The sequence below is a fragment of the Pleurodeles waltl genome, chromosome 4_1 (genome assembly GCF_031143425.1).
Source record: "Pleurodeles waltl isolate 20211129_DDA chromosome 4_1, aPleWal1.hap1.20221129, whole genome shotgun sequence".
In the NCBI taxonomy this organism is placed as follows: Eukaryota; Metazoa; Chordata; class Amphibia; order Caudata; family Salamandridae; genus Pleurodeles; species Pleurodeles waltl.
The window spans coordinates 915,270,977-915,287,872 of NC_090442.1; the positions used below are offsets into that span (position 1 = coordinate 915,270,977).

A 16,896-nucleotide genomic window follows, 5' to 3' on the forward strand; every position below is an offset into this window, starting at 1 on the left:
AAACACAACAACCCAGCTCTTTTCTGAGTACATCAACTTGTTTCTCAGAGACAAGCAGGAGGCCTCGGGGTATCCAGAATGGTGTGTCGATGAGCCCTCAAAGAAAAAGTATATCGCTGATTACAAAGCTCGCAAGGGTATTAAACTGAGACCGGCGTTCATTAAGGTTAACCCCGCCCACCGTCAGCTAGCTAAGCTCTGTCTCAATTCCTTGTGGGGAAAGTTCGCACAACGTACCAATTTGTCAAACACATCCATCGTCACAGATCCAGATGAGCTTTTTAAGTACATATTCACACCTGTTTATGACATATCCAGTTGTGAATTTATTGACGACGAGACGGCCATTCTATGCTGGAAATACGCCAAAGAGTACCCCACAACGTGTAACAATATAAACATATTTATAGCCTGATTCACAACCGCTCACGCCAGGCTAGAGCTTTACAGGTTGCTGGACAAGCTTCAGGAACGGTGTTTGTACCATGACACTGACTCGGTTATCTTTGTGAGTAAAGAGGGTGATGAAGATTCTCCGCTGGGTGATTATCTAGGGGATTTGACCAGCGAGCTCGAAAAGGGGGAGTATATACAGGAATTTACCTCATCAGGCCCTAAGACGTAAAGTTATAAGACCTCAAACAACAAGGTTTGCATGAAAGTCAAAGGTATCACTTTAAACGTCAACAATACGATTAAAATAAACTTTGACAGTCTGAAGGGTCTGGTGCACGAATACTCCGCCTCGAGCGATCACAAAATAGCAAAGCCATTGTTGTAAACCACCCTAGCATTGTCAGGTCCAAGAAAAAATGGGAAATTACAACCCAACCTATGTATAAAACCTTAAGAGTAGTGTTTGACAAACGGGTCCTCACATCTGACTACAAAACACTGCCTTACGGTTACTAAATGACATTAGAGGCGCGAACTCCACCCAGACATGGACACTAGACTACAACACCCATTCTCCTGCGTTTTAGCAGGTCCCTCCAACAGCGGTAAAAGTTTTTTTATAAAGAAACTGCTAGAAAATGCTCCCGGTGTTTTATCTCAGACCCCAAACAACATTGTGTGGCTTTATTCATGCTGGCAGGATCTTTACACGGAGCTCACCCTAAAGTTCCCCCACATTCGGTTTATAGAGGGTATCCCCGATAATCTCAACGACGATGATTTGCTACCAAAACAACTTGTAAACATGGTTGTGGTGGATGACCTCATGCGTGAAGGCGGGGACCACCCCGAGATTGAGCGGGCTTTTACGCAATATTCACACCACCGTAATCTGAGCATATGCTATATAGTGCAGAACCTGTTTTACAAGGGCAAGAGCAGCCGATCCATAACTCTCAACGCCTCATACCTGGTCTTATTTAAAAACCCCAGAGACAAACTTCAGATCTCAATTATAGCTAAACAAATGTACCCCGGAAACACCCCGTTTTTCATGGAGGCCTTTAACGATGCTACAGCAAAACCCCATGGTTACTTACTGGTGGATTTGAAACCCAACACTCTTGAAGACTACAGACTACGAGCCGGCATACTACCACCTGACTTCCCAGTCGCCTACACGCCTAAAACAATGCCCAAAACCTATAAAAAGAACAAGTAAAAAGATGTTTATAACATTTACACTCTAAACCTTGTAATATAAGGACCCCACAATGTCTGCGAGGTTGCGGCGTAATTTAGGCCTTCTAAAAATGTTGATCACAGCCAGCCCCTCTAAAAGAAAAGCAATCCTTTGCGCTGCCTCGGAAGACTTAGTGGCCGCCATTTCAGAAATAGCCCTAAACACCCTAAAAGGTAATGTCCCGATATCAACGAGCCAGTTCCGCGTTCTGAAGAAGAAGCGCCACATTATTAAGAAGCTCAGCAATAAGAGGGCATCGCTCCTTTCCAAAAGAAAACTGTTCAAACAGTCAGGAGGCTTTATAGGGTCGCTGTTAGGTATAGATATACCCCTAACCACAGGGTTACTGTCGAGGTCCTGATGGAGCACGCCCACAAAATGTACCTCGTACCACGGCAACAACTGGAACATCTTGGCCCTTCTAACACGGATGTCTGGGACATACGCAAAAACGAAACGCAGCGTCTCGATGCTGAAATCAAAGCCATTTTGAACCGAACTGATTTAAAACCCCACGACAAAGCAGGGCTTTACTCAGGAGCCCTTCAAAACTTTCTACAATACTACAAGCAGCTAACCTCTGAAAAAAAAAAACTGACGCTGTATACCCCAAATGCTGAACAGCAGCCAGGACCCTCTACGGCGTCTCAAGACATAGGCCCCACAACCACAACGGATGCCTTTGTCTTAGACCTTTTAAAAAATATCAGTCAGAAATATAGAGGGGCTGCTCAAATGTTGCTCAGTAAAATGACTACTACTAAAGATTTGACCACCTGGAACGACCGGGGTGAATTTGTTTACAAAGGGCAGCCGATTGCTGGTTCCCATATGTATGATCTGGTCCGGGGTCTCACACACGGTAAAACCCTATCGACACAAGACGCTCCTAGAGGCTGGGAGCAGTTCCTAAGTGCAGCTGCGGAACTCAACATTCCCTCCACGATTATCGGTAATGCAGAGAATCGCCGTAAGCTTGAAAGATTAAAAGATCCGGCCCCAGCTGTTTTTACAAGGAGCCCCGCTATATCGACATCACCTTTCTTTCCACAACTAACACCCGTTCGGAACAGTGCTGCTCTTCCTATGGAGCCTAAAAAGAGACTATTCAAAATGAACACCTGGCTACCGCTCTAATTTTGCACACTTGTACAGTTTTTGTTAAAAGTTTTTACGGTTAGAAAAATTGTGCTTCATTTTATATGTTTAACATTGTAAATGTTAGTGTTGAAACATGCTTGTAATAAACACTTTTAAATTTTCATCAGTAGTCTGCCATCTTTTTGTTTATAAATGCTTTGAAAATGTGCGCAGTGTGACTTAAAAAAAAAAAAAAAAATGCCAAGGATGAAAGCATGTTTAAGATGTTTTTTTTATTTTAGACACACATAAGTACAAATAACAGCTTTACAGTACCTTACACTTTTGACAAAGACCATATTCTGCTTTAACAACGTGTGACATTGTCCTGGAGTTTTCATTCACATATTTCATAACAACATCATCGTTGTTTACTAGATCGTCTGAGTACAGATTTAAAAAATTTCTAAACGTTATACCTTCAGACATTTTACTAATAAAGTATATACAATGTTCCCCACATGTGATGGCCATAGGATCCTGTACCCGAAGTTTATTATACACAACAGTGGGTGATGCTTTTTTTACATATTTGAATATCGGCTTTGTATAAATACTATGCTCAGGGAATTCGGCTAAACTATCAAACACTATAACCTTGTCCACATCCAGAAACAGAGCCGCCCAATGTGCACCACCCCTGTAATGGGGATCGGTGTTAAAGACGAGGGTGCGGGGCCTTTCTGGACCTATCTTTTCAGGTAGTCCATCGCTAGGGTATACCCCTAGAAAGTATTTCTTAGCATGTTTATGTCTACTTAAGAAGTCCCGTATCTCCGTAGTGTCCATTTTATATATTTAAAAAAAAAAAAATTTAAAAATTATTTTTATTTTACACTCTTTCAATGGTAGTCAAACATAAGCTGACGTGCGTGGTTGACCTGGATAACGCTGTCGAATACCGAGAACACAACCATGTTCACATTGGCCGCCAGCGCCTGTGTAAAACGTATTTCCGCTTTTAGATTTCCGTTTTTGATCAGGTTGTAATGGTCGCCGTCTTCCATGTCCGGCGTCAGGTCGAACGCAAACAGAGTGTAGCCGGCAGCATACCCTTCTCTTGAAACAACTACTCCAGAGTCCCTCAGCTGTTTCCCCGTTATCGAGACCAGTCCTAGATATTCCCGGACAAAATTTGATGTTCCAAAATTCGGCGTGAAAGGTTTTGCGGGGATCACGCCGCCCTCGTGAACCAGAGCAGCATAGTTGATATCATAGTGTTTGAAGTTGAAAGGGTTTGAGTTGTAGGCGCCACTAAAAGCGGTATTGTCCACAAACCCTATGATGATGAGTTTCGGTAATTGCCCCAGAAATAGATTCTGCTGCTGCGTTAATCGGGTTCCGGCGGGGATGCTGAATATCTTCAGAGCAACTCTTCCAATGGCATACTTGGCGTTCGATAATTGTAAAGCTTCAGCATGGGCCAGTCTGACACTTGGGGACACTTTCACTCTCTTTACAAACAGGCTCGCTGACAATATAACCAGTTTATACTGCTCTGCATCACCGCTGATGAGACAGAAAGTCTTTGTTACGATTGAGTTTGATCTTAAGATCGATACCGTTGACTAACAGTTTGTCTTGGAAGAAAAGGTCTGAATGTACGCGTCCCAGGAGGTCAAAATGCCTACTGCCGGCGACGAAGCTGGCTCTTTTTTTAAATCCCTCATTGTCCCCGTCCAAAGCCGTGTTCTCCAAATGCGCTTCGGTATCTCGGTAGAAGAGCCCCGCTGAAAGATGTGTGTCCAGCGCATCGCGACTATAATTTAGAATACTCTCTATGTATGCCCTGTAGGCATACATGTTATCACTCTGTGTGACAAGGCGATCGCCTAGGTTAATGTCCACTTGATTAAACATTGTTGCGATGGGATAGGCTATCGGGGCCACTCTAGCATCATCCTCGATGTTGTCACCATTCGCTTTGGTTATTTTACAGACGAGGTGCAGGAGAGTGTTGTTGAGATCAAGGTACATATCCGTGGACCCCGACACATAAAACTCTATCGGTGCAAGGGGTGTCAGAGCGGCCATCGGCGACACTTCCATGAAAAAACTGTTTTCAATGCTAGACTGTGTGGGTTTGAGAGAAAACAGATCTAACTCAGATTTGGCGCATTCACCCGATGCAGTGTACGAAGGCCATGATCGATGTTTTAAAAAATATTCACACTAGAACGAGTTCTCTTCTTCCTGGTCGATCTCTTCCGTCTTACGGCTCTTCTTTTGTGAGGGCCTTTTGAAGTAGTCCGGCGCTTCTTATAGGGCCTTGGTGGACCCCTACGCCTCGAAGCCCTGCGCTTCCTTTTAACACCACCATGCGCTTTATACAGCAACCCCGCTCCTTCTTGGGGCTGTCTGTTCATGCGTTCGGCTACCGCAGACGTTACACTACCCACGACATCCTGGGCGATGTTTGTAGCAGCCGCTTTAACATGAGGTTTTGCAATTTCGAACCCTCTTCTCAAAAAGGGCATGGCTCTCCTAAACATGCTCCGGAAGAAACCACCCAATCCCGCCCCATACATAACCGGAGCCCCTTGAAAGTAGGGCTGGGGGCCTCCATACCCCGCCTGAACTCTATAATAGTCCCTGTACATAGAGGGATCCCCGTAGGTTTTCATGATGACCATTGCAGCTGTCTAATAGTCACCTTCGCGCCGTGGCCTTAAATGAAGCTTGACAATAACTTTCCCGTATTTAAAGGCAACCGGCTCCGACTGATCATTGTACACCATGATGGTTATAGTGTCAAAATGGTTTTTAGAAATTGCAAGATAGTGTTATTTTCGCCCTGCACAGGGACCCACCTCAACAAAGGTGAATAACTGTCCCCGACCCTCTGCGGCTCTACAATATCGCTATAAACGTAGAGTGTATAAAATCCTCCGTTAATATCGGGACATGTAGGGTCTGGATCCACCTGCCTTTGTTGATGTTGTACGGTCCCTAAAACCCGCTGTAATTTACCACTACATTTAAACACAGTACTGAGCTCTGGGGCTTTAAGAAACACTTTTCTTCTAACGTAATCCAATACCAGATATATATTTGCATACGTCTCGATGCTGCCTATAGTTTTGTTGATGGCCTCGACTACCGTCGCTACGGTGGGGTAATAGCCGTGTGGGAAAGACAGGTGATAGGTCAGGGTATCCTGAGGGCGCTTTACATGAAATTTAACATCGGCCTTTGTAAAGGTATTCCAAGTTCTAGGGTACTGTATTTCCGTTAGTGCCACCTCCCACGGGCCTTTCAAATCCACTGGTTTTGCAAGTTTCACCGTATAACTCGAAATCTGATTGTCTGGGAACATGTCCTTCGAAGCATTGGATGGCAGCGTGATATAAAAAGGGGAGTTCTCCATCATGGCGCTTACAGCTTGACCTCACACACCGTGCAATGAGCTGGCCAGGACCCAACTGTTAAATTTCTCGGGCCACCCACGCCATTTGACCAACGCCTGTCTCCGGGCACCGCTCCCTTTCCTTTTCAGAACCTTTTCAACCCTGTACACCCTGTTCGGATCGTAGGGCACCTTTTGCAACTCTTCGGTGTAAAAGACACCCGATACCTCTTCCCCAGCGTAGTCTTTTAACCTGTAAATATATATCCCTTCTTTAAGCTGCACACTTTCCACTATGAATATTTCATCGCTGAATGTTTGCTGGTAGCCTTTGGTGAAGACCCCCTTCAACTTTGAAACCCTGACATGATCCCCTTCTTTTAAATTCGGTTTCTTGACCTTCGGCGTGAGACGCCCATCGTACACCGTTCTCCACACCGTTAACGAATTATCCCTTGTTACCTTAACAGGGGCCATTTTGATTGTCCTGTGGTAGGTGGCGTGATAAACATCTATAAAAGCCTTTAGAACATCCACGTATCTGTAGGTGTTGTTGGCGGTGAAATATCGCCACATCTTCGACTTTAAAGTACGGTTAAAACGCTCTACAACAGCAGCCTTTACCTCTGTGTGCGTTACAAAATGTTGAACAGCGTGCAGGTCTAATAATTTTTGGAAATGTTTGTTTAAAAATTCCTTTCCGCCGTCTGTTTGTAGTTTCTGGGGCACACGCCCGCTAGCGAAGATGTCTTTAAAAGCAGCTGTAACGCTGGTACCACTTTTATCGTTTAATGCCTCTGCATAGGCGTACTTGGACAAGACATCTATGACGGTTAATATATACATGGCGCCATCGTTATGTTTTGCTAGATCTTGAAGACTGATTATGTCGGCCTGCCACTGATAATCGAGCTGTGCGTTTACAACTGTGGCCCTCCTCTTAAAGCGTCTCCTGGCAGGTTTGTGCAGCGAATAAGCCTCTTTCCCAGCTAACCAAGTCTTCACACTGGCACGTTTTACAGATTCATTTTCAGCTCGAGCCCTTCTAAATAGAGCTTCGGAGCCTCCGAAACTTCCAACCCCATGTTTATCGTAATAAAGCTTCCTTAAATCTGCATCCGTCATGTTGTCTCCCACCAACACCACGAAATGAAAGACGCCTGTTTTGTGTAAGGTCATTTTATTAAACATGAAAAACATAAAAGTGCGGCTGGGCTACACAACCGACGTGTATTTGACATTTTGTGCTACATAGCTTATAGATGTCATAACGCGGGACCGTTGTGGTCTTTTTACAATCGTATACATAGTACAACACCCACTACACATGTTACTCAGACCATGTTCTTTTACAAAACCCTAAACACCACAGACTTTGATATTTTTATAGCTATACTCTCAATAGCTCTAGACATGACTTCCCGCTCCCCACGCCTATAACTCTGAACACTCAGGATACTGACAGAATTCAACAGTTCATACAGTTCTAACCAGGACCATTCAGAACCTTTATTTGTGAGATAATCTTCAGTCATGTTCTCCAAAGCCTCGTGTATCCCCGTCTCAGGTGAAAGTCTTAACTCCCGATTGTGGTCTTTGTCCGAGGTCTGGCACTTAACAGATGCGTTTAGCCGCCCATTGATACACCACTTGGCGATAGACATATGACTGCTACATTGCAACAAGGCCGAAGGTTCCGAAATGTTCAGATACCGCAGAGTCATAGGATGTATTTCAGCTATTCTTTCTTTAACCAGCACAAAAATCAAATCTCCCGATACAGATGTAGCCCGGTTGTAACTCATAGACATCTTGCATCTCGATACCCGGATTCCCCGCCTAAAAGTGAGTAAGTATGGAGCGTTAAGTAACACATTTATGGTGTACTTTTTTTTTTATTTATTTATTTTTTTTTAAAACAGCTTTCGTGGGGCTAAAGACATCATTCTTCTGTTTTTATAATAAATGTCACACATTCGTCTTTTTATAACCCGTTCTAACATACTTATGTCAAAGTGGGGACACATCCCATGCATGCGGTCGAGTTTTGAGCAGGGCTCAGCAGCGTATCGGATCTCATTGACAGCCGCAGCCAAGACCTTAATCATATCACTGTGGACACCTTTCTTCACAGCAGACAGCCCATACACAACCCTTAACAACTTATATACCCGGTAAGGGTCTATCCGACTACAAATGTGGCGAATTATTCTTGCTGTGTATGCATCGTATAAACATTCATGAGCCTCCTGTTGAGGCTCATTAATTTTATGCCCGTAACAAAGATCATAATAATCCCGTTTAACACAAGCGTTCACAGCGGCCACTGCAAAACCTTTAACTGGCCATATGGTGGCCCAGGGTACGCCCGGAGCTTCCTTTTCAAAATCGCTGCTAGTGTAGGTGCAGACATATTTCTTACAAGGCTCTTTGTTCTGGCTTGTAATACTTCCAGACTGTCTGGAACAGCATAAGCAGTAAAAATTTACGGCGTTAACCTTTGGAGTTGACCCTTCTAGAGGCTCTCTTTCTTCAGCTACGTTCTAGGGTTCAAACAGAAAGCACAAGGCACATTATTAGTTAAATGTATGACATTAGAGTATACAGGCATAAAAAATAAAAATAAAAAAAATAAAAAACTGTCATTACCAACCTCCATATTCGCATCACACTCAGAGGCTCCTCTGAAATCCTGGGAGTCGCAGAGGTCCATTGGGGTAGAAACAGCGCCGGAGCTTACACCTGATGGCTGTACAATAACGGCCTCTGACTCGGGGTCCTCCTGGACGCCCATGTCTTCATAGATGGGCGAATTCGGTGGTGCTACACATTCTTCAACATCTTCAATGTCTATGAAGTTAGATGCAGCACTTAATTCATCTTTCGAGGCATTGCTGTCGCTGTCGGCCCCCTTAATAGGGGATATCTGGGACGACACTTCCTTGAGGTTGAGCTTTTCAAGCCGGTAGCAAAGTTCCTCTTCAAAACCGGTAACATCGGTATCTTGGGTGGCAGGGACACCCTGTTGTGCATTCTCATCCATCGTAAGAGGGGCTAGGGTCTGGTAATATCTACCAATAGTGTTCAGGGCCCCTGAGGAGGCGGCTTTTCTTGCGATCGGATTGTATCTCTTCATGGCACCTTGCCAAACTGTTTCAACCCTGGTTCGCGGTTTGACAGCCGGTTCTAACCAGCTCCTTATATGCAACATTTCAAAAAAAGGGGGGGCTAACACGTGACACCATGAGGGCCCATCGCAATTGACACCCCCATGCACACACGTCACTTCCAGGGAGGGCTTTCAGGGACAACGGAAGTCCCAGCCACCGGAAATTACGTCATATCCGGGGCGGGATAACTGTCATTTTTAATATGGTGATTAAAGGTATCCCTTCCTACTACTCCTGTGCCTATTAGATGCCAGGGAATCAAATGACAGTACCGTGGTCTAACAACACTGGGTGTAAGTATGTTGAAAGGAGGCAACTATTACCGGTTGCCCATGCAACAGCCTTATTTGAAGAGCAATACCTGAGTATGTGCAGGAGAGACAAACAGCCACGTTTGTTGGTGGCTTATAAAGGAAGTGGTTACATTTTTAAACAGCATTATTTTTTAGAAAGAACACTCTGGCCTGTGCTGGCCACATACAATATCCTAACCAGCTGGGAAAGATGGAATAGATCGTAAGAATATATGCAGCAGCTGTAGTATGCAATTGACCAATATGCTATTGAAAGTCGCACAGATGAATCAAGGCTGCCACCATTTTGTCAATAACAAATTCAGAGCACATTTCATCTTCATGGTCCCGTTACCTGCGCTTTCTTGTTATCTCGTGACTTCTGTTCCCTCTCAACAGCCTTGATCTGAGCGAGGCGTGTCAGATTCACCACCTCCTCTCGACATTCGTCTTGCTCCTTGACAAGCTTTTCTTCTTCTGCGATACACTGTTCCACCATATGGATCTCCACCTCGGTGAGGGTATGCTGTTTTACAAACAAACAGCAAATGTACTGACCAAATGCTTCACAGACATACAACATGAATATCAAAAATGACTGCAGACTCTGAACACAGTCGTCGATTTTCGTCAAACTGTGCTTAAGACAGGGTGACAATTACCACCTCCCCCAACTATATAAGGACACCTGCCACCCAAGCACTTGGTGTGAACTTTTCTTGTACACCTGTCCCACTCTGTATTCACCAAGCACAGTTTAATCCTTACAAAACGCATCTACATTAAGGCCATAATATGTTCCCATGTCAGGTGCGCGTCGCGGATCCAGTCATGTTTGTATGTCTTCACATACGGTACTAGTAGCCAGTATTTCTGAAGGAGAAACTAAACTCAGTACCAGAGGGCACAAGAAAAACTGCATAGGGTGCACGGGTGAACTACTCACACCTGACATGGTTAAACAGGACACTCGTTCTAGTATCCGAATTGCACAGCATTGGTCAAAATACTCTTGTTGATGCTCAAGTTTTTTTTTTAATAATGCAGATTTTTCATAACACGTGTATTTTTCATAATCTATACTTTTCAAAACACCAGTAAATTAGCACAAAAAAAAATAAGTAAAAATGACGTTAAAATAAAATTAAGCTATAAAAACGTGGATTCCCCATTAACAACTATGTCCCAAAGGGGATCGCTGGCAGCAGAGAGGGGACTCACGAAAAAGGCACCAACTTATGAGGTTAAACAAATCATAGAAATGGGTCTTTAGAAAAGTTCTACCAGAAGTAATCGGCGTTGTGGAAAGTGGCACTACTTGAAGGCAGAAGCAGAGCCTCGGCTCTTTAGTGCCCATGTGCTTACCTGATGCGACACTTCACGCTTAACCCGTTCCACCTCTTTCCGCAGTTCCTTCTTCCGCTCTGCTATTGCTCCATCATCTTTAGGGAAGGCGTCCAGCTGTAAAATAAAACGGATTTAGTGAGTCGAGAGAAAGGAGATAATACACTGTACATGCCAATAGTTTACTGAGATCACTAACAAGATACCCCACACAGTATTTTTTCACTCGGACGTATTAAAAGGACATTAACAATGGCAGGAGGTTTGGCATTTTTTATATGAAAACGATTTCGTAGGTTAGACATGGGATCTATTATGTGTACAGTTTGTAACTGAATTCGTGTCAGGGCTGTGTAGGTATAAAATGTCCCAAATTTGTTAAAAGGCCTGCTCGGCGAATGTTAGTGATTCTAATGTACTCATAAATCGCTTCTCTGAGAAATGTGACTAGCTACTCTTTTTTGTTTTGAAAAAGAGCTTTCCGAGGAAGCGATGTTGTGCATCTGGGTGGGGATACAAGATGTGATTTAAACGAGCAGTGCGCCCTGCGTGCAGTGTAGCTGTGCTGGGTTTGTAAGTGTCCTGGTGCTCTACTGTGGGTCGTCGGTGATGTTGGGATGCGTTGAATTATCTGGACTGGTTAATGGAAATGCTGCCTTGCGTGTTGGCGCACACCCACGCACAGAGGCAAACGTGAGCTACTGTGATCAAGAATGATAACCCGACTCTTGTTTATCAGAGGTTTCCCTTCAGCACGTCAGCAGCAGAGATAAACGATTCTGCATGCACGTTCAGTCGTATTTGGAAGAGGTCATGTTTTTTTCTCTACTTTAATTCCAATTATTTTAATAGCTGCGTTCACAGTTCTCCGAACTGTACACATTCCGAACCAGCATGAACGATCAAAGGAACACATTTCGTTACAAGCAGGAGTTTTTTTGTATTTAGCACACAAGGACAGGATGCTTTTAGGAAACATTTCATGCCAATCATTTTCCAATGCAATAGCATGAAATAGACAAGGCGCTAAACTTGTGTAATTCTGTACCCGCGAATTTTCCCGCATAATTATGCGTTTGCCTCATTTCCCCACATAATCCTCCACCCACAGCCAATTTAAAAATTATCATAAAAACGGTTTCTTGTTCAAACAAATAAATAGCTTTTTAAAAAGCAGTAAAAAGTGGCTCCACACAACGGCAACACTGCTGCAAAGGTGTCCCGATACCCTGTCAGTTGCAGATTGCTATATTTAGTGTAAACCTGCGGGTGAGGTTTAGCTTTGCTCAGACAAAATATAATACTTGCGTTAATAACCCCGCCAAAAAAAAAAAATACGGTCACAGATTGTGCTGCATTAAGGAGCATAATGTTGTCCACCCTGCCGCGTAACCTGGCCCGCCATTCCAGTGGTCCTGAGAATAGTTCGTCGGAGTCACTTCACCCAGTTCCCTCTATTCTGAAAATCACTTTCTATGTTCCCTTTACAGGTTGTATTTCGAGAAAACATGCTAGGTTCTAGCCTACAGCTAGCTAGAGATAGCACTTTCAAGTCGCTTGTACATTTTAGAATTGACATGTTTTATTTGCAAATAGGCCATTGCAACACTCTTGGCCTGTTATTTACTTTTTTGGGTGCTTTATACAACACCTGCGTGTTTACTTATGGCCACTTCTCAACAATGCTGTCCTCGTGCCAGGCAAGCTAACCACGAGTCTGGCATCCACTGACGTAAACATTACATTTTAAATGGATGGAAATTATTAATCAAGCTTCTCAAAGCGAAAAACTAAGGGAGTCTTTATAATAACCCCCACAAGGCTTGATTTACTTCAACATTTCCTCGCACACTGGAACTTTCAAATAGCAGTTACCACCTGAAAACAAGCGAATGGCAGAAGGAGTACACACAGCCACACACAGTGCTTACCATTCTTAAGTAAAGCGCAGTGCAGCACAAGGGGTATGGTTACTTACGCTTCACTTCATCCTTTAGTCTCCCTGGGCTACCGCTCCCACCTCTCCTCTCTAAGACATGGCCTCCAATCACCCCATTCCTCGGCAGCAGTTTCACTCCTTTAACAAACCATCTTGACGCCACTTATTAGTTCAACATTTCACCTTTGCCTAGTCCATATCTACCTCTTTCCACCGTGAGGATGTAATTTATCAAAACGTGGTGTATACAGAATCATGATTTTATTAAAGGCAAAGAAACTAGCATTATGCATTAACTTTTACTCTCCACTTCCAAGCAGCAAACACTTCATTGTTCAAGAAAAAGAACACTACTTGAAGTGAAATTGAACAATCAGTTTATAAAAGGTCTCTACACTCAATCTTCTCCCTCTTCTGTTTTCACCTGCTGAATGAATGTTTTAATATAACTAGTGGGGGATATAGAACAAAACTCAATCTATGAGTTGATATAATGGAGTATGTGTTAGACCTGGAATCCTTGGTGTAGTTTCCCCTGACTTTTTGCCTTCAGACCTCCGGTTTTGCTGACCTCTTTTTTGCTGGCTTTAGGACTCCGGGCACTTTACCACTGCTAACCAGTGCTAAAGTGCATGTGCTCTCAGCTTAAAGCATGATAACATTGATTATCAACAACTGGCACATTTAATTTACCTTTTAGTCCCTAGTGAAGTGCCCTACCTTTTCCCAGGGCCTATAAATTAAATGCTATCAGTGGGCCTGCAGCACTGATTGTTCTACGCACTTCAGTAGCACTTCAAACATGTCTCAGGCCTGCCTGTGCAGAGCCTGTGTGTGCAGTTTTAAACTGATATGTTGACCTGGAACGGTAACTTTCTTGCCAGGCCCAAACCTTCCTTTTTAATACATATAAGCCACCCCTAAGCTAAGCCCTGGACATCCCAAGGGCAGAGTGCAGTGTATTTAAAAAGTAGGACATGTACTTTTATGTTTTACATGTTCTAGTAATGAAAAACTCTTAAATTTGTTTTTCACTACTACAAGGCATAGCTCTCCCATAGGATAACATTGGGATTACCTTATTACATTTTAATTACAAGTATAATTCCCAATTGGGAAGAGATGGGACCTCCACGTTTTTTGTCTCTGGAATCACAATTTAAAATCAGAACTTATAGAGAAGTCAGATTTTAAATTTTAATTCTGAAAATGCCACTTTTAGAAAGTTGGCATTTTCTTACTTTAGCCATTTGGTGCCTTCTGTCTGGCCCTGAATGCACGTCTGGGGTGCGTGACAGCTGGGCTTTGTGCATTCCCTCTAGACATCGACACACACAAAGGGAGCTTAGGTGTGACTGATGGACCATTCACATCCTGAATAGCAATCCCGGGCCGGTTGGAAGGGGTGAGCTGACACTTACACCAGAATAGCCTGTGTCCTGTCTCCACAGAAAAGGCTGTATGCCCCCGTGCAGCGAGTCTGGAGCCAAGGCAGGGACTCTGTGCACTTCAAAGACATCTCTTTGAGGTCTCCCCCACTTCAAAGGCACAACTGGGTATCAGTACTGGACCTCAGACACCACAAACTCAGTACACCTCTGCACCTGTGGAAAGCCTTTCAGGATGTCCTCAAAGGACTGCCATGCTGCTGGACTGCTACTCTGCTGGACTCCTGCTCCGCTGTGACAACCTGCTGCCTTCTCCCCCAACACCTGGTAGTGAGAAGGACTGGATCTGCATCTCTCCAACCTAGAACCAAAGTGACTCCAAGGTATACTGGCTTGTCGCCTGTCTTCTAAAGTCTCAGGGACACAAAAGACTTCTAATTCACCTGCTACAGCATCTGGGCACTGTCAACTGTGAGTCTTGCCCTGCCAAGTGGTGCCAATCCAGTCCTGGGCCCTTGGAAGTGGGTATAAAGTGCCGCTCCAGTCAGAACTGACACACTGGCGCTGCTGCACAAATCAGAACCAGTGCACTAGCCCTGTTTTGTGAATTGCGACTGATGCATCAGCACCAATGCATGGATGGGAGTCGATGCATCACCTCTCCAGTGCGGATCGGCCTCTGTGCATCGCCTTCCAGAAACACCACATCTTGTACCCGACGCATCGCCACTGCTGCATGGAGCAAATCGATGCACCCTTGCCACTGTCTGGAAAGGATCAATGCATTGCCTACACTGCAGGGAATGACACCGAGGTATCGTTTCAGCCTGCTCCTTGCATCCTCAACGGTACCAGGATTAATGTACTCTTGTTCAGAGTGTTTGGTTCCGGTAGCTGGCCTGCGCTCCATCGTGGCTGGCCTGAACTTTTGACTTTTCCTGGTCAGGAGCAACCAGATATCCCTTTTTGGCACTTCTTGTTTCTAAGTGCTATTTAAAATTTTATTCTTTAAAAATTCATATCTCAAGTTCTACTTGTTGCATTTTTGTCATTTGGGTCTTGTTTAATTTAACAAACTAAATTCCATTTCATTAACACGGTGTGGTATCTTTTTGTGTGGCGTTTTCACTGTTTTATTGTTTGCAGTGTTGCATAAATACTAAATATATTGGGCCTCATTCCAACCGAGGCGGGCGGCGGTCACCGCCCGCCTGGCGGGAACCGCCATATGGCCGCTCCGCGGTCGAAAGACCGCTGGGGCCATTCCAACCTTCCCGCTGGGCCGGCAGGCGCTAACATTGTTAGCGCCCGTCGGCCCAGCGGGAAGGCTGCCTGCAACACAGAAGCCGGCTCCGAATGGAGCCGGCGGTGTTGCAGGTGTGCGACGGGTGCAGTACCACCCGTCGCGCTTTTCACTGTCTGCTAAGCAGACAGTGAAAAGCTTCATGGGGCCCTGTTAGGGGGCCCCTGCACTGCCCATGCCAGTGGCATGGGCAGTGCATGGGCAGTGCAGGGGCCCCCAGGGGCCCCAGGCCACCCGATCCCGCCATCCTGTTCCTGGTGGTGAAAACCGCCAGAAACAGGCTGGCGGGAAGGGGGTCAGAATCCCCATGCGCCGCCATGGAGGATTCTCCCAGCCGGGGTTAATCCGGCAGGAAACCGCCAGACCCGGCTGGGCGACCGCTGCTGTACCGCCGCGGTCAGAATGACGAATGAAGCACCGCCAGCCTGTTGGCGGTCCTTCCGTCATTCGCCACCCTGGCGGTCTATGACCGCCAGGGTCGGAATGAGGGCCATGGTCTCTTAAGTCTGACTGCTCTCTGCCAAGCTACCAGGATGTGAGCATAGGCAAATTTAGGTTGTGGTCTGTGACTTACCCCAACTAAAATTGTGCTTACTGCTTGAGCAGGGTGCATACCTCGGCCAACCAGAAACCCAATTTCCAACGGTATGAATGTGCATTTTAGAGTTTTTCTAGGTCTGTAGATGTGCAGTGTGTACAATCTAAAAATAATATTTTTTATTGTAGGCAGAACCTTATGTGTAAAGATACAAAATATATTAGATAGTCAGTAAGATCTTCTGGGATTTATAGCAACATATTTACAGAGCTTTTTAAATTCTAAATTAATTACCATGATAAAGCTGCCAACTGTTGTGTACGAGCTCTGTTTGAGAGTCGCAATGAGTGGTTTGAAATCATGACTGCATGAAATAAGCTTGAGGCTTTAATGTAGACCTCAAACAGGAGGCTATCTTTGTTTTGGCCATTCATGACATTCATGCCTAGTCTTCAAAGGGACAGGGCATGTGTATTTTAAAGGTGCTTGAGCGTATAATGCATATGCCATTTCTACAGGCATGAGAGCATTTCTTTAGAATTGCATCGCGCATTTCTGGAGATGTGGATGTGCACTAACTAGAATTTGACAGTTGAGCATATTATGAGAAAATATATGACTGAATAAATTAGAGGTTTAGATTTGAAGTGTTTATTGCTTGTAAGTGGTGAATAAAAGTTAACTTCCCTTCTTGCCATAAAATTGAACTATTTCCCTATGCACTCTCTCCAGTAGCCAAATTCAGCACCTCCTGTTCCATGGTTTTTATTTTCAGCAGTTGATACTGTCTCTTGAC

General features: G+C 44.6%; 1 protein-coding gene across 1 annotated transcript in view; it reads right to left on the bottom strand.

Moving 5' to 3' along the window:
- The window catches only part of CCDC146 (coiled-coil domain containing 146), an 897,036-nt gene that overhangs the window by 413,640 nt on the left and 466,500 nt on the right, over window positions 1-16,896 (bottom strand). Inside the window, exons 10-11 of the mRNA XM_069229681.1 lie at window positions 10,954-11,049; window positions 9,944-10,114 (exon numbers count right to left, since the gene is read on the bottom strand). Of these exons, the coding sequence (XP_069085782.1) occupies window positions 9,944-10,114; window positions 10,954-11,049 (267 nt within the window). The remainder of the gene's footprint in view (window positions 1-9,943; window positions 10,115-10,953; window positions 11,050-16,896) is intronic.